This window comes from Hyperolius riggenbachi, chromosome 8, assembly GCF_040937935.1.
Source record: "Hyperolius riggenbachi isolate aHypRig1 chromosome 8, aHypRig1.pri, whole genome shotgun sequence".
Classification (NCBI taxonomy): Eukaryota; Metazoa; Chordata; class Amphibia; order Anura; family Hyperoliidae; genus Hyperolius; species Hyperolius riggenbachi.
Window position 1 is genome coordinate 262,908,201 of NC_090653.1, and position 25,042 is coordinate 262,933,242.

Genomic DNA, 25,042 nt, shown 5'->3' on the forward strand with positions numbered 1-25,042 from the left:
CACAGCGATTCCTGAAAAATGCATGCAGCAGTGTAAGAGCACATCGCATTGCTGCGGGGCGCATATGATGAGAACGGTAGGGCTGTCTATACCCTTCTACCGTTCTTGCATGTCGCACACTATGCGCGCTGTCAAAATGCACACGGTAGCGTGCATGGTCTGAACGAGGTATAAGAGTTAACTATTGCGGTCTGCAGCTGTCTGGGGGAGCCAGCGCTGTCTCGGTGCTGCACAGGAGGACGGGGAAAGCCTCATTAGGATCCAGAGGCTTCCCTCTCCTGAGGTAAGTATCACCCAGGGGTGCTTTTTTTTAAAAATTACAGTTTAAAGACCTGGGTCAGTCTCATGCATATTGTGTAGAATACATAATATTTTGCATTGAACAAAAAACGTTTTTTTCAGTATTCATTGTTTTAATTACCTGTCTGGCTAGATTTGCAATGCTGACTTCCTACGTCAATGTTAGATATGGCTTAGTTGAACCATATATTAATCTATGAATTATCTAAACTCCTCCCCCTATGCCATCCTTACCAACAGCAGGTGGTCAGGGAGGAGCTGGGATGGGTCTGTAGCCAGTCTTTTATGGTGAACAGAGTAGACCCCGCCCACTGCAGAGGGAGTGGGTGAGATCAGCTGACAGCTCTGTGCAGAGGATTCCTGCCTGCTACCCACTCCAGCTTGCCCCCCCCCCTCCCCTCCCACACGGTCAGGTGGGTGCCCCCCCTTCCCCGACTGTGCTGCCTGAGGAACCCGCCTCACCCCACCTTATGTGCGGCCCGGCCCTGCCTATAGGACCATTCTCACTGCAGTGCTAGCAATTTGTATAAATCGCAAGATTTTGCTGGTAATTGCGATGCGATTGTCTCTGAACAAGAATCGCAAAGCGCAATTTTCGACCAATCCACGAAAATTCGTGCCATATTGCAATCCGAGTATGAACCAGGCCTAAGCGTCAGTGTTGTCTGAAGGTGGCGTAGACATAGACCCACCTCTCGCGTGTAGCCAGCTCCATAAGCGTCCTTGTAGAAATTCTTAATGCCATCGCCATCTGTGCATTGACTTGCGTAGGGAGATTTTAATCTGTCAATGTGAACCTGTTAAAATAAATGTAAAAAAAACAAAACACTACATCTTAATAGACTAATAGTGATATTGTGTAGTGATGACTCAATGAGAATTCCGTCCCATGTTCTGTCCAGCCTAAGCCACAACCCCCAATAATATCCCAAGAGCACTCCCTTAACTTCCATGTTGCCCCGCCTTCTCTCCAATCCCCGATGCCACAGTGGTAGTCTAGACAGCGGAAGTGATATGCAGAGGTGTAGCTATGGGTGGGCAAGGGGGGACAGATATCCCCGGGCGCAGCACTGTAAGGGCGCTCAGCATGGCCGTTTCACTCCCACGTGCATGAGAGGCGGCTCGCAGGCTGTCCAAAGTGTCCCGGCTTCTCTCCCTTCCTCTACAGAGGAGTGCAGTAGCATTAACAGCAGCAGAAAAAGGCTATCTAAAGGGGGAACATCTGGCTACATAAATGGGGGGGAAGAGGGGGCACATTTGGCTATCTAAAGGGGCGCACATTTAGCTATTTAAAAAGGGGCGCATCTGGCTATATGAATAGGGTAAAGGGGCACAAATGGCTATCTAAATAACATTTGTGTAACAGTCTTACCTTCCTGCAGTGAGTCCCGCGGCATCTCCGGCATAGTGGTACTCCCGCTCTGCCGACCTCCAGCGGCATCCCGGCACCTCTGCCGTGGTGGTGCAGCGCGGGCGCATGCGCAGTACGTCCAGACGGGCAGAGCAGCCTTTATAGGCTGAGGAGGCGTGTCTGATGGTGTGTCAGCTGTGATGTCATCAGCTGACACCCTTTTGCAGGAGGTGCTGTTAATTCTGGGGTGGGCTTTTGCTTTGCCTCTTGAGTACTTAAAGTGAACCTCCGGACTAAAAATCTACTCAGCAGAACTGAAAAGGCTTGGTGTTTCTTTAACAGTTTCTCAGCATCAGAACTTTGTTTTTCTTACCAAAGCATCACTTTTAGCTGCATTTTTAGCTAAGCTCCACCCATCAAAGAAAAAAAGCTCGGGCTTTTTTTCCCTGATGCTGTGCAGAGCATGATGGGATTTCCTATGTTGTTATTCACGTTGCCTAGCAACTGGGAGAGGCGATCAGGACACAGGACAGTTGGAACTGTGTCTCATGCTCCCTGTCACCTCCTTTCAACCAAAAAGATGGCTGCCATCATGAAATCAAACATTTGCCTGTTTTTTGAAAACAGGGTGGGTAAGAGATTATATTACCTATCTATTTAATTAACATAACTAATGTAACTTAATGACAGTGGGCCTGATTCACAAAGCGGTGCTAACAGTTAGCACGCTGGTGAAAAGCCCTTTATCACGCCTAAACTCAGTTTAGGCATGATAAGTTTAGGTGTGATAAGTTTAGGCATGATAAGTTTAGGTGTGATAAGTTTAGGCGTAATAGGTTTAAGCACCAACTGGGTTAGCACCGCAGTGCACAGCTGATCAAAAGTTTTACGCTAGCAAAGTCTGGTGCACTTCGCATAGAGTTTAATGGCGCTGCTTAGGTGCGGGACTTTGTGCGCGATCTAAACTTATCTAAACTTATCACGCCTAAACGTACCACGCCTAAACTGGCTTTTCACCAGCGTGGTGCAATGGTTACCACACCTAAAGTCTCTAACTGGGTTAGCACCGCTTTGTGAATCGAGCCCAGTATGTTTGTTTAGGCTGGGGTTCCGCTTTAAGGCCAGAGTGTTCACTTGCTCATTTGCCTTGATACTAATCAGTTCGCTAGTTCTTGGCCCTTAGCTAGTGAGAATTTGTAAGAGCTACATTTCATATATTGCGCATCAGCCCAATATATATGTACTCTAGTCAGTCAGTATTATATATTTCTAATATTGTATATTGATCTGTGTACCGGCCTTTGCCTGCCTTTGACCTTGAATCTGCTTAGCCCCTTTGTACTTTTGCCATCTGTGTATGACTCGGCCTGACTCTGACTTTGTGTTATGATCGCTTCTGCAGCAGGCACTGCTGGCAGTAGTAGTGCTGCAGCTCAGGCAGTTCTGATCTCTTTCCATGCAAGCTGCATAGCTTTGTCTGCCTTTTCCTGCTGTCAGCTTGTGACTGATTATCATTCACCTGTGTGGGAATCTGCATGTCTGCTCCCATTGGATGACCTCAGTATAAAGATCTGCTTCCTGCAGGGCTCCTTGGGCTATCATAGCTTCAGTTTAAGCCTGTCTTGCTGTTGCTTCAGCCCCAGATCGTGTTTCTTGTTCTAAAGATACTTTGCTGGTCTTGCATCATATATTGGTTAATTGCCAATATATATGCATACCAGCACGTTTATTATTTTCCTTGTATTCGTGTTACGTTGATACATCAGTGACACTGATGTATACGTACACGAACTGTTTATATCCTGTGTTCAGTTAGTCAGCTTTCCAGCATGTTTTGGTAGTTTGCGCGTATCGTGATCACCCGTGCTGAGTTAGTTATTGTGATGATCCGCTCAGCTGGCTGCACAGGCAGACAGCTGTTTGTCCATTCCTCTAGTCTGTGGGCTGCAGGTCTCTGGAACAGAGACCTGTCTTTCCATTGCAAGTTTCTGGTCTGTTCTCTTGCTGGGGAATTTGCATACATTCGTTATGCAAATCCCCTACCTGCCTTCTTTGATGACTGGCACTATAAGAGCTTTATGTTTCCCAGAAGGCTTTGCTGGTCATTTCCTTTCCATGGTCTGTTCCTGATGGACACTGCTGGAGTGTCAGCCATTGCTATTTTTTATAGTTAATTCCTGGGGGTTGCTTTAGGCTCCCCTTCTAGCCCAGTCAGGTTGTATTATCTGTATTGCCTGTTCTGTCTTGTCTTGCCTGTTGCCATTATCCTGTCCCAAAGGTGGTCGACAGGAAATGGTTCTGATCTCTGTTCTTGGAGTATAGCTGGTGCAGCGGTTGCTACCAGCTATCTCTTCTGTTCTGTCTCCTGGGATCGCGCTAGCTACTTTTTGCTAGCGCTGGGGATCCTTCTGTTCTGTCTTCTGGGATCGCGCTAGCTACTTTTCGCTAGCGCTGGGGATCCTTCTGTTCTGCTACTCAGTACCTGGATCGCGCTAGCCACTTTTCGCTAGTGCTGTGGATCCTATCTCTCGCTTGTCCCTGTTTTCGTGTGTCTGTCTTGTCTGCTACGCTTGCTGGAGGCTCGGTGAGGTAACCGTTATGCAAGCGCTCGCGTCCTCTGTTTCATGTTTGTCTGTCGATGGTTAGTTAGGCGTGCTTGTCTCTATTGTGCTTATCACGTGGAGACCGCGCATAACCGCGTGCACTGTTGCGAATGAGTGCGGTGTTCGCGGTTAGCTAGCGTTTGTTATTTTCCGTATCTCCTTATTGTATTATTTGCTGTGCCTTTGCTACCCTCGTATTCTATTCTGATCTGCCTTGTGTCACGTCTGGCGATCGCACCTCTCGCGATCGCGTTCCTATTTCATATCTGCTGTTGTGTGTGTGCGGTCGCGGGGTGGCGACTGGATTGGCGCACACACATACAACCTGTCCCTTTGCTCAATCTCATTCGCAATCGCCTCTCTTGCGATTGCGTTCTGCGCTTCGTACAATTCCTGTCTGGCACTTGTGGAGGTACAGAGGATTGGTTCCTCTGCACTCCCCAGCGCCATCTGCCGACAGGAATTTCCCTCTACAGGTGCGTAGCACCTTTTGCTGGGTGCCTGCAAATATACGCTTGTGGAGGATTTCCGCTGTGTCCGCGCACGCGTTGTGCGCTGATCACGGAGAAAGTTCCACAATCGTTACAGTTATCCTGCTCCTGGTTCTGTTTGTGGATTGCGTTCATCTCTGCGAAGAGATAACGAATCCTTCTGAACCCTGTTCTGTTACCGTTTGTGGATTGCGTTCATCTCTGCGATGAGATAGCGAATCCTTCTGAGTCCTGTTCCCTGTATTGCTCCAGTCCTAGTCAGTGCTCCTGCTTATGTCATATATCGGTTCATTGCCGCCGATATATACATATGTTAGTCAGACGTTACAAATAGTTTCATTGATAGCTGTAATTGTAATACGCTAGGAAAACATACTTTTGCATATTTGTCTGTGTTACGTTCATCTATCTTGATCCTGCTATTTCCTGACTATCCTGTCCTGTCTTTGTGAGGCACGCCATCGCTGCAAACGCATTGGCTGCCTCATTCCAGTCTGTCTTGTTGTGGACGCTTGCTGTCACTAAGTAGAGGCTAGTTAAGCAAGCGTTCATTCTGTCTACCTGTCCTGATCTCCTCAGTTCTGGTTTATGCGCTCAGCGCTACTTTGCGCTGAGACGTTATCACGAAAGCATTGTTTGTGGCTGTTTGGATCTGCACCGGCTCTGTGCGCCACAATCTTCTATTGGAGTCAGTCCTCCCCTCCACTATACTAGGGATAGCCTGTTTCCTTGTGCTAGTGTGTGTACCTCCTTCACGTCAGCTTATGTGTTGCATGCTGACTGTGGAGAATACACCACCAAGCCTGACACTTTGCTCCTGTTTAATCCTTCCAATACGACTGACATCTGACCTATGTGTATGACCCATCAGAGTAAGGATCAATGAGCATAGGAGTGACATAAGATTGTACAGAAAGTACATCAATGATCCTGAAAAGAATTTTTATTCTCCTGTAGGTAAACATTTGTATGATTGCAACTACATGGTGAGCGAATTAAGATGGTGTGTATTGGAGAAAGTCACAGCTGGAGAAGGAATGGACAATGAAACAACCCTCCTAAGAAGGGAAAGTAGATGGATCAGTAGGTTAAACACTTTGGTCCCAGATGGACTTAATGAGGATTGGAATTTAAGATGTTTTTCGTGACCTACTGTATTCCATGTGCTGTTGCTTTAAATCTCTCTAATTAAGCAGGTGGGGTGTGTTGTAAGACACAATTTGTGATTTATATGTGAGTTTTCACTCAGTGTGTGTAACACTTGATAAAGCCCGCTGGCCAAAACGTTGTGTGTTTTTTCTATTACTATGGTACAATAAAGCAGCATTTTTGCACAAATCCAGGTGGAGACCCAGTCGTTTTTTCTTTGCTGCTATGTGTATGACTCTGCCTGTTATTTGACTACGATTTTGCCTAAACCTTCTATACTGTAGCCATCTGCTCTAGTGAATGACCTCGGCCCGTCTCTGTCTACGCTTTCTCACTAGTACTGTGTATTGCTTTTGTTACTCTATATCTCTTCAGGCACCAGCGTGATAATTTGACTACACCCATGACCACGACCACATTCTGATGTGTGGCCACGCCCATTTTGTCCAGAGGGGGGGCGCAAAATCTGTATTTGTCCCCGGGCACTGAAACCCTAGCTACGCCTCTGGTGATATGGCACCCCACCTGCAGAAGCAAACGGGATGACCAGAGATAAGCCCCAGTATCATTACTAGAACTTTAAGGGGTCCCAGTGAGTGTGAAGGGGATTGGAACCCAAGAGCAGAGACATATAAAGGCTGACATGTGTATTTCCTTTTAAACAATGCATATTGCCTGGCTGTCCTGTTGAGCTTCTGCTTCTAATCCTTTTAGCCATAGACCCTGAACAAGCATGCAGATCAGATGTTTCTGACTGGATTAGCTGCATGCTTGTTTCAGGTGTGTGATTCTGAAACTACTGAGCAGAAAGATCAGCATGACTGTCAGGGAACTGGTATTGTTAATACATATGGCAGCCTCCATATGTCTCTCACTTAATGTTCCTTTTAAAGAGACACTGAAGCGAAAAAAAAATTATGATATAGTGAATTGGTTGTGTACTATGAATAATTACTAGAAGATTAGCAGCAAAGAAAATATTCTCATACTTTTATTTTCAGGTATATAGTGTTTTTTCTAACATTGCATCATTCTATAAAATGTGCAGATTACACAACACTCAGCATTCAAAATGAGTCTTACAGAGCAGTCTGTGAAGTAATGACCTCTCCTCTAGCAGAGGAAAAGTAAACAGTTCACTTACAGTTGAGATAATAAAAGTCAGATAACAGCCCTCTCCATGATTAACTTAGTCGGAGAGCTGAATGGCTTGTTTGCATAGAGATAACAACTGGAGTTTCTCAACTCTTCCTGTACTGGAAACAATGAGGGCTCGTTTCCACCATAGCGAATCCGCATGCGGCGCCGACATGCGGATTCGCTTGGTACATTGAAGTGGCCGGGGCTGTTTCCATATGTGCGGCGTGCGGGAGCGATTTGGCGGTGGGCCAAATCTGCACGACGGGACCCACAGAATTCGCCTGCGTCGGGAATCCATGCAAATCGCCGCTAATGTATTTAATAGAAAAAACGCATGCGTTTTTTACATGTGTTTTTACCCGCGATTCGCGTGCGATTTCGCACCTTTTACAATGTTATTTTGCCCTGGCAGAGTCATGGTTAATTTCGCATGGCACCCTGCCATGCGAAATCGCGGGTAAAAACGCATGCGGAAACGCATCCGCATGCGTTTTTACAAGCGTCGGGATGCCGGCGAAATCGCGTCGCAACAGTGGAAACGGGCCCTTAGACTGATGTATCTGATCTTAATGTTTTATTTCTTAGCTGTACTACACATACAAATCATAATATCATAATTTTTTTCCGCTTCAGTGTCTCTTTAAAGTGTACCTGAAATGTAATGAATCTAAGCATTTATACTCACTTGGAGCTTCCTTTAGCCCCCCTGTAGGCCTTGGACTCCATTGCTGTCCTCCAGGCCAGTTCTCTCCATCTGCTGTCTGCCCCGGTAGTCTGGGACTATTGCCCATGCCCGGCCCTGGCTGCACGCCTTGGTCAAGCTCCCATGGCTGAGAGCATTCTGCGCCTGCACAGTTAGGCCTCGTTCACACTAGGTGCGCTGAGAAACGTGTAAAAGTGCCTTAGGGCACGCTTCAGTGCGTTGCGCTTTCTTAAGCCCGTTTTTCTTATTGTATTTTCTTATTGCATTTGTTAATAAAGGTTTGTTTTCATATGCAAATGTATTTTTTCTTCCAATTAGGAGTAAAAAAACGCATGAGCTTCTACGGGCTTGTATGTGCTTCTATGCAATAAAAAAGCGCACCCATTCACTTTCATTGTTGTGCACTTTACAGCTCTATGCACAGAAATGCATGTAACTCTACGTTTTTGTAACACAGCTTAACGCAACGCATAGTTGTGAACCAGGCACATTTAATTACATGGGAAAAATCAATACCTTGCAGAACGCACAGGGAAATGTGCTGGGAAAAACGCACAGAAATGTCCCAAGTGTGAACGAGGGCTTACAATCCAAATGCGCAGGCACAGAACTCTTCCAGCCATGGAAGCTTGACTAAGCAGGTAAACGGCCAGGGCCAGTTCTGGACTAGTGTTGGGCGAACAGTGTTCGCCACTGTTCGGGTTCTGCAGAACATCACCCTGTTCGGGTGATGTTCGAGTTCGGCCGAACACCTGATGGTGCTCGGCCAAACTGTTCGGCCATATGGCCGAACTAAGAGCGCATGGCCGCACGTTCCCCGAACGTTCGGCTAGCGCTGTGATTGGCCGAACGGGTCACGTGGTTCGGACCCGAACGCGCTCTGATTGGCCGAACGGTCACGTGGTTCGGGTAAATAAATACCCGAACCACGTCATATCTCCGCCATTTCTCTGTGGGTTTAGCTTAGGGTAGGCAGGCAGGGTAGTTCGCTCTCCAGCCACGCTAGCCAGGGTCCCCCCCAGTCATTGTGTGTCGCTGCTGGGAACAGTAGTACACCGCTCGCTCAGCCACACTATATATAGCATTGTTTACTGCCACTGTGTACCTCGCTCAGCCACACTATATATAGCATTGTTTACTGCCACTCTGTGTACACGGCTTAGCCAGACTATATAGCATTGTGTGTACTGCCACTGTGTACCTCGCTCAGCCAGACTATATAGCATTGTTTACTGCCACTCTGTGTACACCGCTCAGCCAGACTATATAGCATTGTGTGTACTGCCACTGTGTACCTCGCTCAGCCAGACTATATAGCATTGTTTACTGCCACTCTGTGTACACCGCTCAGCCAGACTATATAGCATTGTGTGTACTGCCACTCTGTGTACACGGCTCAGCCAGACTATATAGCATTGTGTGTACTGCCACTCTGTGTACACGGCTCAGCCAGACTATATAGCATTGTGTGTACTGCCACTCTGTGTACACCGCTCAGCCAGACTATATAGCATTGTTTACTGCCACTCTGTGTACACGGCTCAGCCAGACTATATAGCATTGTGTATACTGCCACTCTGTGTACACCGCTCAGCCAGACTATATAGCATTGTGTGTACTGCCACTCTGTGTACACCGCTCAGCCAGACTATATAGCATTGTGTGTACTGCCACTCTGTGTACACCGCTCAGCCAGACTATATAGCATTGTTTACTGCCACTCTGTGTACACCGCTCAGACAGACTGTATAGCATTGTTTACTGCCACTCTGTGTACACTGCTCAGCCAGACTATATAGCATTGTGTGTACTGCCACTCTGTGTACACCGCTCAGCCAGACTATATAGCATTGTGTGTACTGCCACTCTGTGTACACCGCTCAGCCAGACTATATAGCATTGTTTACTGCCACTCTGTGTACACGGCTCAGCCACACTATATAGCATTGTTTACTGCCACTCTGTGTACACCGCTCAGCCAGACTATATAGCATTGTGTGTACTGCCACTCTGTGTACACCGCTCAGCCAGACTATATAGCATTGTTTACTGCCACTCTGTGTACACCGCTCAGCCAGACTATATAGCATTGTGTGTACTGCCACTCTGTGTACACCGCTCAGCCAGACTATATAGCATTGTGTGTACTGCCACTCTGTGTACACCGCTCAGCCAGACTATATAGCATTGTTTACTGCCACTCTGTGTACACCGCTCAGCCAGACTATATAGCATTGTGTGTACTGCCACTCTGTGTACACGGCTCAGCCACACTATATAGCATTGTGTGTACTGCCACTCTGTGTACACGGCTCAGCCACACTGTATAGCATTGTGTGTACTGCCACTCTGTGTACACCGCTCAGCCAGACTATATAGCATTGTGTGTACTGCCACTCTGTGTACACCGCTCAGCCAGACTATATAGCATTGTTTACTGCCACTCTGTGTACACGGCTCAGCCACACTATATAGCATTGTTTACTGCCACTCTGTGTACACCGCTCAGCCACACTATATAGCAATAGGTGTACTGCCACTCTGTGTACACGGCTCAGCCACACTATATAGCATTGTGTGTACTGCCACTCTGTGTACACGGCTCAGCCACACTATATAGCATTGTGTGTACTGCCACTCTGTGTACACCGCTCAGCCAGACTATATAGCATTGTGTGTACTGCCACTCTGTGTACACGGCTCAGCCACACTATATAGCATTGTGTGTACTGCCACTCTGTGTACACCGCTCAGCCAGACTAAATAGCATTGTGTGTACTGCCACTCTGTGTACACCGCTCAGCCAGACTATATAGCATTGTTTACTGCCACTCTGTGTCTGCTGGGAACAGTAGTACACCGCTCACCCGCCACTGTATAGCATTGTGCTCTGTGTCGCTGCTGGCAATAGTGGTACACCGCTCACCCACCACTGTATAGCATTTCTGTACTGCCACTGTACTGCTGCCAGTCAGCGTGTACTTTAAGGAAAAGTGAAATGAGGAAGAAATCCGGTGAAAGAGGGAGGGGCAAGGGAAGAGGTGTTTCCCCTGACGGTTCACGTACAGGCCACAGGGGAGCACCCAAGAAAACCCACTCAATACCACCCATGTTGTCCAGGACAACAACCCTCACAGATCCAAAAGAACAGGACCAGATAATTACTTGGATGACCTCTCAAGCGTCCAGCAGTGGGTTAAGCAGCACCAGCACATCACGCACGAGGTCCGAGTCCTCAGCCAGTTACAAGGAGCCAGTGGGCACAAAGCTGACACAACCGGCAGCGACACCACGCACACAACTGCCAGATAACCAGTCCGATGAATTACCTCAGGACACAATGGGGTATTCGCAGGAGCTATTCCCAGGCCAACAAACTTCCACCTTTGAAAGGTCAATGGAGGAACAGCCAGAAATGTTGTGCCCGGATTCACAACCATTAACTGTGGGAAATGCACCGGGCACTGAAATACAAGGCGAGTCCGAGGACTTTGAAACCCAAATCCCAGAGCAAGTTGGGCAGGAGGGGTTGCAATTGCAGGAGGTCGGCCGAGAAGCTCTGGAAGACGACGTTGGAGTGAGCTGCACAGAAGTTGTTCTGGGGAGCTCTACTCCACGGCGGCGGCCCCCCACAATGACATATGACGAGTTTGAGGAGATGGAAGAGGAGGGTATGGACAATGTGGACATAGACCCAGATTTTGTTTGTGAACGAGAACATCGCCGTCGTAGCAGCAGCACAGATGAGTCTGTTGAAGAACCCACTGCTGCACGAGTTCGCCTTGTGCCACAAGGTAGGCGGCGCGCAATTTCAGGCACCACAAGCGTGGAAGTTCAAGTGAGAGGCAAAAGAGGAGCAAACAGAAATCGCCAGCAAGGCAGGTGCTCCAAAGTCTGGGCTTTCTTTGAAGACTGCACTGAGGATGTTACCATGGCGATTTGCAAGGTGTGCAAGACCCGCCTGAGCAGGGGGAAAAGTATTAACAACCTCTCCACCACCAGCATGAGCCGCCACATGCTATCCAAACATCCCACTCTGTGGGCAAACGCGGCAGGACAGGTTACCAGCAACACTACCTCCCTTGGGTTCACCAGACTCACCAACATGCCCGCCTCAGCAGGCATGTTGCCCAGCCATTGCGTGGTTCACAACATTCACAAACATCAGACGACGCTGACACTGTCACTTTCCGGAGTAGTGCTCTTGAGGTCTCCCAGTGTTCATCAAACACAACAACCAACAGCCCTTCCGTGTGCAGCGCTACAGTTCAGTTGTCTGTGTCGGAGATGTTTGAGCGCAAGAGGAAATTGCCAGCAAATGACCCCCGGGCCGTGGCAGTAACAGCCAGCATAGCCAAGCTTCTGGCCTGCGAAAATGCTGCCATATCGAGTGGTGGAGACAAACAGCTTCAAGGGCATGATGTCAGTGGCCATCCTACGTTACGTGGTTCCCAGCCGCTACCACTTTGCGCGCTCTGCAGTGCCTGAGTTGCATGAGCATGTGGTCAGCAAAATAACCCGAAGCTTGAAGAATGCCGTTGCCTGCAAGGTTCACCTCACCACTGACACCTGGACGAGTGCGTTCGGCCAGGGTCGATACATCTCCCTTACCGCGCACTGGGTGAACCTTGTGGAGCCTGGCAGCGATTCCTCACCTGCTACGGCGCGGGTGTTGCCCACGCCGCAAACAGCTGCACCGCCGTCCCTCCCACTGGATAACAACAGCAGCACCTACCTCTCTGACTCCTTCTCCTCCAACACATCTCAAAGCCGTACCTCATCTGGAAACGCTAACCCAGCACCAGCAGCAGTAGGATCGTGGAAGCAGTGCAGCACAGCTGTTGGCATGCGTCAGCAAGCGTTGCTGAAGCTGATCTGCCTTGGGGATAAGCAGCACACAGGGGAGGAAATTTGGAGGGGAATAAAGGAACAGACGGATTTGTGGCTGGCACCGCTGGACCTGAAACCGGGCATGGTTGTGTGTGATAATGGGAGTAATCTCATTCGCGCTTTAAGGTTGGCTAAGCTGACACACATCCCTTGCCTGGCACACGTGATGAACCTAGTAGTTCAGCGGTTCCTGAGGACATACCCAGGCGTGGCCGATCTTCTGTTGAAGGTGCGTTGAGTGGCCAAACATTGTAGAAATTGCAGTACTGCTTCGGGGGCACTCGCCAAGATGCAGGAGCGCTTCAATCTCCCCCACCATCGCTTGCTGTGTGATGTCCCTACGCGCTGGAATTCTACGCTGCACACGCTAGCCCGCTTTTGTGAGCAGAAGAGTGCAGTGGTCCAGTACATGATGGCGCAGTACCGAGGCGCATCCGGACAGCTGCCAAGCTTCTGTGGATCCGATTGGGCCAACATGTTGGACCTCTGCCAAGTCCTCCAAAATTTTGAGCAATCCACGTTGCTTGTGAGCAGTGACAACTCTTCAGTCAGCATTACCATACCACTGCTGTGTTTACTGAAGAGGTCAATGTTGAAAATCAAGGAAACAGCTGTCATGATGCAACTGGGGGAATCTGAAGGAGAAAACGATCAGCGTGATGGTACCAACATCAGGCCATCCGCCTCAGGAAACGCTGGCCCCAGCAGCTATGACGAAGAAGAGGAGGAGGAACAGCTGGAGTTGGAGCAGGAATTTCATGCCACCACTGACGAGGGCCAGAGCGGTGCACGTTGGACTTCCACAATTCAGCGCGAATGGTCAGCAGAAGCAGACCCGGAGGAAGGTGACGACTATGATGCATCACAACAACTATCACAACGCTCACAAGAGGATGATGAGGATTCTGGTAGGACTCTGGCACACATGGCTCAATTCATGCTAGACTGCATTGAACGCGACCCACGCATTGTGCGCATTCTGGACAACACCAATTACTGGGTTTATACCCTTCTGGATCCATGGTACAAACACAATGTTCCAAAACTGCTTGAAGAAAGAGTCAGACAGGTCAAAATGGAAGAATACCAGCAGGCCCTTGTGGAGACTTTAGAGAGGAGATTGACATCCTCCCCCTCCTCTAGCCAGTTGTACGCCAACAGACTGACTTTCGCAAACCCAGGACGACCAGGAGGGCAGCAAACAACGCAAGCCGCAGCTAGTGCCCAAAAGGGAATGGTATCGGCAGTGTCCTTGGAGTGGGAAAATTTTCTGACACCCATGCAGCAGCAGCCCACTGAACAGCAAGCGTGCAGATCCACCTCCAACACCGATCGCCTGGAGAAGATGGTCAAGGACTACATGTCAGATGGCGTAGCTGTGTCGAACAATCCATCTGCACCCTTCAACCATTGGGTATCGAAGCTAGACACCTGGCACGAACTGGCAATGTACGCTGTTTCAGTGCTGCCGGAGGCATCGTCACAGATCGGCGTATCCGCCTCTCCACAGAAAATGCAGACCGTCTGACTCAAATTAAAATGAATCAATCCTGGATTGGAAACGACTACGCAACACTCCAGGACCCCAACCAAGTAACATGACCAATGAACATCTGGGATGGTTTAGCGTTTCCGGTCCCTGTTTATTGAACCTCTCATCTGTATTACATTTATGACTGCATGGCGGCAAAAAGCATTGCTGCTATATCCGCACGCTTTTTGTCCTCATGCAAGGCCTGGGTTGTTGTGTCTCAAAAAGCATGGCCTTCTCCTCCTGCGCCTGCTCCTGTTCCATCACGTGTGCTGCTGCTGCTGCTGGGTTAGCGTTGCCGGTCCCTGTTTATGGAACCTCTTATCTTTATTACATTTATGACTGCATGGCGGTACAAAGCATGCTATCCGGAAGCTTTTTGTCCTCATGCAAGGCCTGGGTTGTTGTGTCTCAAAAAGCATGGCCTTCTCCTCCTGCGCCTGCTCCTGTTCCATCACGTCTGCTGCTGCTGGGTTAGCGTTGCCGCGTGGTCCCTGTTTATTGAACCACTTATCTTTATTACATTTATGACTGCATGGCGGTACAAAGCATGCTATCCGCACGCTTCTTGTCCTCATGCAAGGCCTGGGTTGTTGTGTCTCACAAAGCGTGGCCTTCTCCTCCTGCGTCTCCTCCTGTTCCATCACGTCTGCTGCTGCTAGGTTAGCGTTGCCGCGTGGTCCCTGTTTATTGAACCACTTATCTTTATTACATTTATGACTGCATGGCGGTACAAAGCATGCTATCCGCACGCTTCTTGTCCTCATGCAAGGCCTGGGTTGTTGTGTCTCAAAGCGTGGCCTTCTCCTCCTGCGCCTCCTCCTGTTCCATCACGTGTGCTGCTGCTGGTGCTGGGTTAGCGTTACCGGTCCCTTTTCCTGGAACCTCTTCTCTGTATTACATTTATGACTGCATGGCGAAAAAAAGCATGTTACCTGTGCAAAGAAACATGACATTTTCCACATTTAAAAGACAGTTTTTCCTTTGAAACTTTACAATCAATTTTCTCAAAAACTATAAGCTCTTTTTCAAATATTTTTTTTCCTCTTGTACCCACTCCCAAGGTGCACATACCCTGCAAATTTGGGGTATGTAGCATGTAAGGAAGCTTTACAAAGCACGAAAGTTCGGGTCCCCATTGACTTCCATTATGTTCGGAGTTCGGCGCGAACACCCGAACATCGCAGCGATGTTCGGCGAACGTTCGCGAACCCGAACATCTAGGTGTTCGCCCAACACTATTCTGGACACAGCACCCAACAATTGTCTCCCCATCTCTCCTGCCTCCCCTCCTCACTCACTGTCAGACTCCTCACACAGCACAACAAGTTGTTTTTCCCCAATGATGACCTCTTCACCTTGCCCTCCTTTCACTTCTCCTACTCTGACTGCATGCTGTTAGTGTAAACACAGTACAAACATGCCACCCCTGTAAACTCTGCACCTGATGCAAGTGTTTTACCTTGCTTCATAAGAGAACCTGCCCTGGCCAGGGCTACCCAGACTACCTGAAAGACATCTCAGGTTTCCTTTAATATGGTTAGGAAGTAGTTAAAAAGTTTAAAAGATGTTTGTCCTTGTGAAAAAATATCAAGCAGCTATTCAAACATTTCAGTACAAATGATAGAATTAGATTCTTAGGGTGCCATCTAGTGGTGAAATCATGTAATGACAGACAAGGCATCTATGCCTCTGCTGGGATTAGGAACAAGGCAAAGTTATCACCTACAAAACCAGCTGCATTAACCAATAACTGAACAAGACAAATTCTATAAGCAATAGGTCTAATAAGTGAACATAAACAATGCATGGAGAAGCACAGTGGTGGACAGAATACCTGTTTCATCAGTCAAATATGCTTGGAACTGCAGTACAGCTTGCTGCCTCTCCGTAACAGATTTAGCTGGTGGTATGAGGAAGGTATGACCATGTGACACACAAAGTAGGAAGAACAATGGATGCCAGAACATATTCCCCAGCATCCTAGCATTACAGCTGGAATAATTGTCCTGAAGGGGCATAGATGTGGGTTAGCGTTTGTGAGATTCGAATATATTTACAGGAAACTATTAAGGCACTAAAATTTGCAATCGAAATATCCCTTGCATACCATGAAAATTTGGGGTACCTACGGGCCCACCAATAGAGGGGCAAATGATAAGCAATCTGATAAGACTAAAAGAATCAATCCCAAATTTGAATTGACAGAACAATCGATAGAACGATTGTTAGCCATCGATCGACAGCATTAACAGTACCTGATCAGATCAATCGTGCAGTCAATCACCCAGGAGACTGTAACGTTAATAGGCACCTTTATGGGGGAGAGGAGGAAACAGCTATTACTTATTATAGGGAGACAGGAAACACCTTTACTTATGTTGTAGGAAATTACCGTACTTGCTATAAGGGGGAGGGGTTTAGAAAACTGCAGTTTCTTGTTAGTGGAGGTGGATAGGGTAAGCCATACTACTAGTCACAAGGCGTAAGGGTGTGGCATTACTTGTCATAGGGCATAAGAGGGACGGCTACATGTGCTATGAGCAGGATGAGGGAATGGCTAAATGTATCAAGTGAATGGGAAGAAAATGACTATATGGGGAATGGAAAAACTGTTTATAGAGGTAGGATATGGCTACATATATGGGGGGGGTGATGCACTAATGGATCGGCCATGTTCCTCCTGGGAGTCATTATGTACCTTTTTTCATTAGAGCAGGTGGTGTAAAATCATCCTTTAGAAGTATTTATTTAAACTCAAACCACAACACAAACTTTACGGGGACAAAACTGTAATGAATGGTTTAACCATCTCAATACTTTTTGGAATGGTGCTCAGAAAGTATAAATCAAACAAAGAAAAAAGGAAAACATTTTTAAAGCAGCATGGACAGCCATACTATCTCAGGAAAAAACACATATATAAGTAGATAAATACTTGCTCTACTTACATAACATATCTATTGTACTGTCCACATTTTGATTTCAGTGAATTCTATACAGTAAATAAATAAAACAATTGTTCCAGGCATTTTCAATCTTTACTGCCTCTGACTGAAGCCAATCCTGATGTAATTTCCTCCCTTGCTTTTTTTCTCAAAGAAACTGCACTGTCATATCTAGCTTGCTTTGTAAACACATGTGAGCACAGCATAGATCATTTTTCAGCTGCTTCTGCAGAGGGGTGAGGTGTATTTCCCTTCTAAGCCTGTGACACTGAACTGCCCTCAGCCAATCAGTGAGAAGCAGGAATGTGGGAGGGGAGATAACATGCATCCCTCTCCTCAGCATTGTACCAGAAGAAAGCCAAGCTGACTGAGATAAGATTCATTATAGCAGAAAGATTTATGATTATATTGGAATGCTTGCAATGCAGGGTCAGAATGTAGACTACCTAATAAACACAGAGCAGTAGGTAAGTGGAATTTGATTTTGTGACTGACAATTCCACTTTAAGCCTCATATGCACTAGACCAGCGATGGCGAACCTATGGCACACGTAGCCTCATCTGCAGACACGCCATCGCTGCTCATCTGGCCACCGCATTGAACTGGCCGCGGTGTCTAAATAGATGCCGCGCCAGTTTATAGCCCGCAGCCCCGCTCCAGCCTGCAGTCTTCTAGCAGGTAGAGCAGGGCTACAGGAAGATGACGTCCGAAGCCCTGTACTGGAGACTATTTGTGTCTCCAGTACAGGGCTTTGGGCGCCATCTTCCTGTAGCCCTGCTATTCAATTCAGCGTGGGAGATTGCAGGAGGAAGGTCTCCAGGGAGCTGCGCGCCAGAGGCCGGCCGGGAGAGGAGACTTCTGTCAGGTGAGTAAATTCCTTTTTTTGCAGGTGAAATGTTGCTCACATTGCGTTATTTTCTGGTGTAAAGCTGCCCTCATTGCGTTTATTTTCTGGTGTAAAGCTGCCCTCATTGCGTTTATTTTCTGGTGTAAAGCTGCCTTCATTGCGTTTATTTTCTGGTGTAAAGCTGCCCTCATTGCGTTTATTTTCTGGTGTAAAGCTGCCCTCATTGCGTTTATTTTCTGGTGTAAAGCTGCCCTCATTGCGTTTATTTTCTGGTGTAAAGCTGCCCTCATTGCGTTTATTTTCAGGTGAAAAGCTGCCCTAATTGCATTTATTTTCTGGTGTCTGGGGTAACTGTTGCTGCATTTATTATTTAATGGTCATAGTTGGCTATGTTTGCTGCTTTGGGGTTACGGTATACTAATAAATAGCATCACACAGTTTCTGCACACCCATGATGCCAATCCTCGTTTCACCACATCATGGCGGAAACACTGCTTTCTTATGCCTCGCTGTTACATCATTACCATACAATGCCATAGCCACGCCCATTTTTCCACACGCCGCAAACACCCCCCTGCCCCGTGTTGAACCCAGAAAAATCTGGTCACTGTAGGTTTGAGGGCCTGGTATTTGTAATCTCTTCTGGGGGGGGGGGGGGGGGGGGGGTCATTTTGTTCAAATTGGCGTGTTGGCACTTTACGAGAGACAAGAGACTTTTTAGTTGAAGTTTGGGCACTCGGTCTCGAAAAGGTTTGCCACCACTGCACTAGACTATACTTGAACACCATTGTAAAATGCAAAATACGTACATTTCTCCTATTCCCAATGACTTTTCAGCACTCGAATTTCCTATTAAAGCGAATCCGAGATGAAAAACTATCTATTACAAGTAACTTGTCTATATATCTTATCTAAAGTTTAGATTTTAGGTTTACACAGCATATCTATCTGCATACAGCTTCAACAGTTTATGAATATTTATTTCTAAGATAGCAGCCATGTTCTGTTTGTCACATTGTCACAGGCTGAGAGCTGGAGATGCTATCAGCTTGCTTGTGTGTAAATTCAGTCCCCACTCCTCCTCCCTCCTCTCCTCTGCCTCTGAAATCAATGGCTAGTAACCTCCAGCTCCTCCTGCCCAGACTGAGCTCCTATAAGCTCTTGCTACTGTCTGAAAATGCCAAGGCACTGTGAAAAGCTGTGGGCGAACCTTGTTTAGTTTATAGGGAATTAGAGTATTAAAACAAAACAAAAAAAAGTATTTGGCTTGTGGAATGCCCTATAAACTATATGTAAGAAACATACAATGAGTAAAAGTTTATCTCGGATCCACTTTAAACAGTAATTTGTTACCTTCATCATGCCTATATCGGTTTCGGCTCCTGGCGGGACATTGACGCCCTCGTCCTCGGGGAAGGGCATCTGGGACTGATCGTGGATGAGCAGGCGGATGCCGGCGGCGTGTGTCATGTCTCTGATGTACTCGATCTGCTGGATGAAGAGCTCCAGGTGCAGCCCTGAGAGGGAGACAGAGGGACAAACATGAGATTGAGGGCCCTTTTGCACTTACCATGTTGCGTTGGGTTGTCCTTTCCTACCACAGCTCATCTCAATGGCCGTTAAAGTCAATGGAACATGACCCAGTTCCTGAGATGCAACGAAAATGATCCAGCCAGTGGTGTAGCAAAGGAACTTGGGGCCCCAGTGCGAGTTTTACACGGGGCCCCAAGCACTCTACTGATATGGAGCCTCAAAACCTACCAAGGACAGCTGCAGTGTCAGAGAAGTATAATCAGAGTAAGGAAACAGTTTGTTAAAGTGTAACTGTAAGGCATAAAATCAAAAATCAATATTTTTATCTGGTAAACAAGTAATGAGGATGCTAACCAGGCAAATCCAAAAGTTAAAATCACTATTACTTTTCTTGTTGATAAATGATCATTCTCTAGTTTACCTGACTCCTATTTGGTACATTGCCGCACAAAGGAAGTTGCAGGGCATGTTGGGTTGTCCTTTTTTGCTTCTATACTTCCCCTCACACTTAACTGATGAAGCCTGATTGGCTGAAGCCTCTTTCCCTCCTGTTTTCCCCTCCCACACCTCTGTTCCTCTCTGATTGGCCAATATTTCTCATGCTGAGACAATGCACTTTCTATAGTGGAGGGCGGGGCAATGCATGCACAATCAGGCAGAGGAGAGTAAGGGAGGAAATGACATCAGGATTGGCTTCAAAATAGCCACATTTAAAATGGGAAATGTTAAGAAGGATTTTCTCTTTTTCTTACTGTAGAAAAAACACTAAAATTAAAACATGGACAGAGCAATACATATGTTATGTAAGTAGAGCATGTATTTGTCTACTGTGACATTATTGCTTAGGACAGTGCTGTCCAAAATCTATGTCAATAGTTCATAGATTTTAGCTCTGGCATACTTCAATAAAAACAAAAGTTTGCTTTCCTAAAACGGAAAGAATTTGCGATAATTCAGGTTGAAGTGAGCTTGAGATGTCTCCCAGAGCAACACTGCTGAATATATGCAAATTAACCATTGTTACCCTTAGAAGCTAAACACACCTCCAGAACCGCTGGAATGCAATGATGTGTCAGCTTGTTAATTTGTACAGAGCCAGAATAATCCAACATGTATGCATGTTGGATTATTCTGGCTCTGTACAAATTAACAAGCTGACACATCATTGCATTCCAGCGGTTCTGGAGGTGTGTTTAGCTTCTAAGGGTAACAATGGTTAATTTGCATATATTCAGCAGTGTTGCTCTGGGAGACATCTCAAGCTCACTTCAACCTGAATTATCGCAAATTCTTTCCGTTTTAGGAAAGCAAACTTTTGTTTTTCTTAACATCTTAGTAAGGGGGCTTTTAGGACCATTGTAATCCCTTACACACTCCAATGAGTTCTGGGTCACCATGAGCTTGCTGGTTAGTCTGTGCATACTTCAATAAATGGGTCATTGAGCAAATACAATAAAACAGTTAAAATTTAAAAAGTAGATTTAAACATAAAATAAAACTGTGGAATATCTTAAAAAGTCATTTTTAGGAGAAGGAAGACAGATACAATTGTTTATTTTAATAATTTATTTTGGCCTCAGGTGTCCTTTAAATGAACACTACATATTTGTTTCAATTCAGATAGGAATTGTTTGGGAAGTGCTGCTAAGTACTGTTATCAAAATACTTTCAAACTTTACTGACGCCAAAACTGACGGCAGAATGAGCCATGAGGGGAGGGGAAATTCCCCTCACACTTCATCAGTTAACCCTGTGTGTAACTCTGTGTGTGTGTGTGTGAGAGAGAGAAAGCTCTCAGCTTTTGTCACAGCTTTTCATACTGTTTTTGCTTTCTGAGAAAGATACTCTGTAGTCTGATATGCAACACTGGCTGTGCATTGAAGCAGACACCCCTTCTGCAATTGATTTGTCCCAATATAGCTAAATCCTACTCTCAATAAATTAAAGCTTTTGCCTCTGATATTTAACATGAAAAGTAGGAAAATGTTTACATAGCTACTTAGACATTATTGGCCTCAATTCACTAAACTTATCTCCTGTCTTTAATAACGTTTCTAGAGTTGTTACCATGGTGATAAGGCATGTAGTATTCAGGCAACATTTTACCTCAGGCTAACCTAAAGTTAACTCTTCTGTCTTTAAGTTAACTCTCCAATCCTTAAAATAACTCCAGAGTTAAAGACAGGCTGTTCATTAACTGCGTGTGAAAATAACTACAGAGGAGGTAAATTAACTACAGAGGAGGTAAATTAACTACAGATGAGGTAAATTAACTACAGAGGAGATAACTTAAGGAATGAAGAGATAAGAGAACTCTTTCACTGTGTGGTGGTAAGTTTTCTCTTGCCTTATTATCTCCAGCATGATCTTAGTGAATTGAGGCCATTATTTGTAAATTGTAATTTTAGAACACTTGGGCATTGATAGTATTCCTTTAATAATGCAAACATGGTTTACGTGTAATGCATTATTACAGCATTATACACACCAACCTGAACTGAGACATTACAGCACAGGGAAGGGTCTGCTGTGATCTCTTACCGTACATGAAGCCGGCTTTGGTGATGTTGAGAGGCTGGCTGTTAACGGTATTCCCTTTGAAATCTGTCGGCTTCTGGGAATTGAAGGTGTAGCAGTTCCCAAATTTATAGTTAATGAAACTTGAGAAGTAGCTGGAAAGAAAAAATAAATGTATAACTTTATTAGGGATTACAAAGTGACATTCCACTGGGTTTTTTAATGTCAGTGACATTAGTTCAGATCTGTACATGACAAAGAATTTAGCAAACATTATATCACGTTTCTTGGTTTTATCTTCAGAGATAGCAACAGCCTTGCCACATGATTACTAAGAGCACAGTGCCCACTAGGCACATCAGGCTGCTGAGTGCTGCAGGTGATTACGCTGTAGGTGCAATGTTTCCTGCTTTGTGCAAGTAACTATTCATACAGGAAAAGGGAAGTCATCAATAGTTTAGACTCTGACCTGCACTGAATTCTGAATTATACACATTGGGGTTGATTCACTATCTCTATAGCTCCCCTTACTACATGCTTAGCCTGCCTTATCAGAGTTAACTTGCCTTATCAGAGTTGACATGCCTTATCAGAGTTGACATGCCTTATCAGAGTAGCATAGCGAGCGCTACAAACGTATGCCTGCTAATTGGCAATAACGAGAGCTCCACTCCTGCCCTGACCCCCTGGAGTGGAGCTCTCGTCATTGCCAATTAGCAGGCATAAGTTTGTAGCGCTCGCTATGCTACTCTGATAAGGCGCGCTAAATCTGATTAGATATGTTTAACTCTGATAAGGCATGTTAACTCTGATAAGGCACATTAACTCTGATAAGACACGTTAACTCTGATAAGGCACGCTTATCAGAGGGGAGCTAGAGTGAGTCAACCCCTGTAGGCCTTGTTCACAGGGACAATTACGCAGCTGTAAACAGTGGCGGATTTACTTGTCATTTAACCACCATCCAGTCAAATCAACGGACAGCCATTGGTACGATCATTTACCATTGTTTACGGTAGTTAGCACAAACTCTGCATTTCAATCCTGATTTTCACCATCATCTGCCTGGCACTTAGCCCATCAATCAATTATTGCCACGCTTCCGTGTCCCCTGCAGGCGTGAAAAACGCTGCTGAAAGCCGACAAATGCTTTTCTGCACACTGGCAGAAAAGCATTTGCAACTATACACCGGGCTGCTGCAGACAGTTGGTTCAGGCGCCTGTCTGAACCAACCCTTACACAGCTGAAAGGGATAGGGGAAGGGGGGATAAAGTGTTCCTTAATCTCCTTTTCCACAAACTACAGAATACCCAGAGAGCTCAGGGTGACCTAAGGACTACTAGAAAAGTATTGGGGCTAAAAGGATTTGAGTGGCTGGAAGAAGGCCCAAGTGAGTAACTTGCCACATTTTAGGCTGGTTCTACAGTAATACACGGTAACGTAATTAAAATCCACACATTTTATTTGCCAATTTGTCCTGGTTATTGCAATGTTTAAAATTTTTCCCTAGTGCAATGTATGGTACCAATATTTTATTTTGGAAATAAAGGTGCATTTTTTTTCAGTTTTGCGTTCATCCCTAATTACAAGCTCATAATTTATAAAGTAATAGTAATTTACCATCTTTACATACATATTAAAAAAAAGTTCAGTCCCTAAGGTAACTATTTATGTTTTTTTTTCAAAAAAATAAATCAATTTGGTAATTATTGGGGAGTGTGGAAGGTCAGGGGTTAATTTAATATGTAAAAATAAGTTAAAAATAGGTCCTTTATTGAAAACAAAATGTAGATGTTATTTTACTTTTTGGCCACAAGATGTCCTCGCCGCTCCCTTTCTGATGCGTAGTAATACTACGCATAGAGGAAGTCATGCGTGAACGTTCTTTGTGAATGGCAGCGCCATCTCATAGACAGCTGCGGCCATTCACACAGGGACTTAGATCAATGAATAGGAACTGTATTCCCATTTATTGATCTAGCGGCTACCGATCGGCGGCGGTAACAAGCACTGGGGGGTTTGAGCAGGAATGCGCGGCGGGGAGGGACAAAGTAGCTACACCCCTGCAAGCAGTTATGGCATTTGGGAGGGATAGTGGTTAACTTAACCCTTACTTCTCCTCCAATAGTTACCAAAATAAAACACTGAAATAATAGTGACATGAATAGTTACCTTAGGGACGCAACTTTTTAAATATGTATGCCACGAGGGTATGTTACTGGTTTTTTTTTGCAAATAAGGGCTTGTAGTTAGTGATATAGTGTAAATGAACAACTCAACTGAAAAAATACACCTTTATTTCCAAATAAAATATTGTCGCCATACATTGTACTAGGGACATACTGTAATTTGAATGTTGTGATAGCCAGCACAAATGGACAAATAAAATGTGTGAGTTAATCCACAGTAGCATGTTTTTAATTTTAAATGTATGATGGCTGAAAGCTGAGAAATAATGAATTTTTTCAATGTTTTTCTTATTATTCCTGTTAAAATTCATATAGAATAAAAAAACCACCCGAGGAAAGCCTAACTGGTGGTAAATAAAAGATATCATTTTGATGTGATAAGTAGTAATAAAGTTATTGGCGAATGAATGGGAGGAGCGCTGAAAGGTGAAAATTGCTCTGGTTCACAAGGGGAACACTACCTGTAGTGGTCAAGTGGTTAATGGGCACCTTTACATGTCTTTATAAATTGTTGTTCTAGAGTGGGTTTTGCTATCTGGTTTTCGGAGTGCTTCTTTAGACTCAGTTGCTACAGAGGGTTTGCTGTATGACAGTCTATTGTGTTTAAGTGACTTTCGTTCAGCTTGGAGACTCCGCCCATGTGAAGACAGGAGCCGAGGCCTCGTAGAGGTGATACTGGAGGGGATTATTGCTTCACAGACATGACAGGCTTGTTAACAGCAGGAAAAGTGCATTGTGGGGGGAAGCTGCTTTGTACTTAATCCCTGGTTTCTGCTGACAGCCGCCAGCACGGCATAATTACGCTGTTAACGGGGCGTAGGCAGCCGTCTCCAGCAGCTTGTGAAGCC

General features: G+C 45.8%; 1 protein-coding gene across 1 annotated transcript in view; it reads right to left on the minus strand.

Moving 5' to 3' along the window:
- LOC137527820 (degenerin unc-8-like) overlaps window positions 1-25,042 on the minus strand; it is a 175,890-nt gene that overhangs the window by 29,245 nt on the left and 121,603 nt on the right. Inside the window, exons 3-5 of the mRNA XM_068248764.1 lie at window positions 22,029-22,159; window positions 19,308-19,471; window positions 993-1,097 (exon numbers count right to left, since the gene is read on the minus strand). Coding sequence (XP_068104865.1) covers window positions 993-1,097; window positions 19,308-19,471; window positions 22,029-22,159 — 400 coding nt within the window. The remainder of the gene's footprint in view (window positions 1-992; window positions 1,098-19,307; window positions 19,472-22,028; window positions 22,160-25,042) is intronic.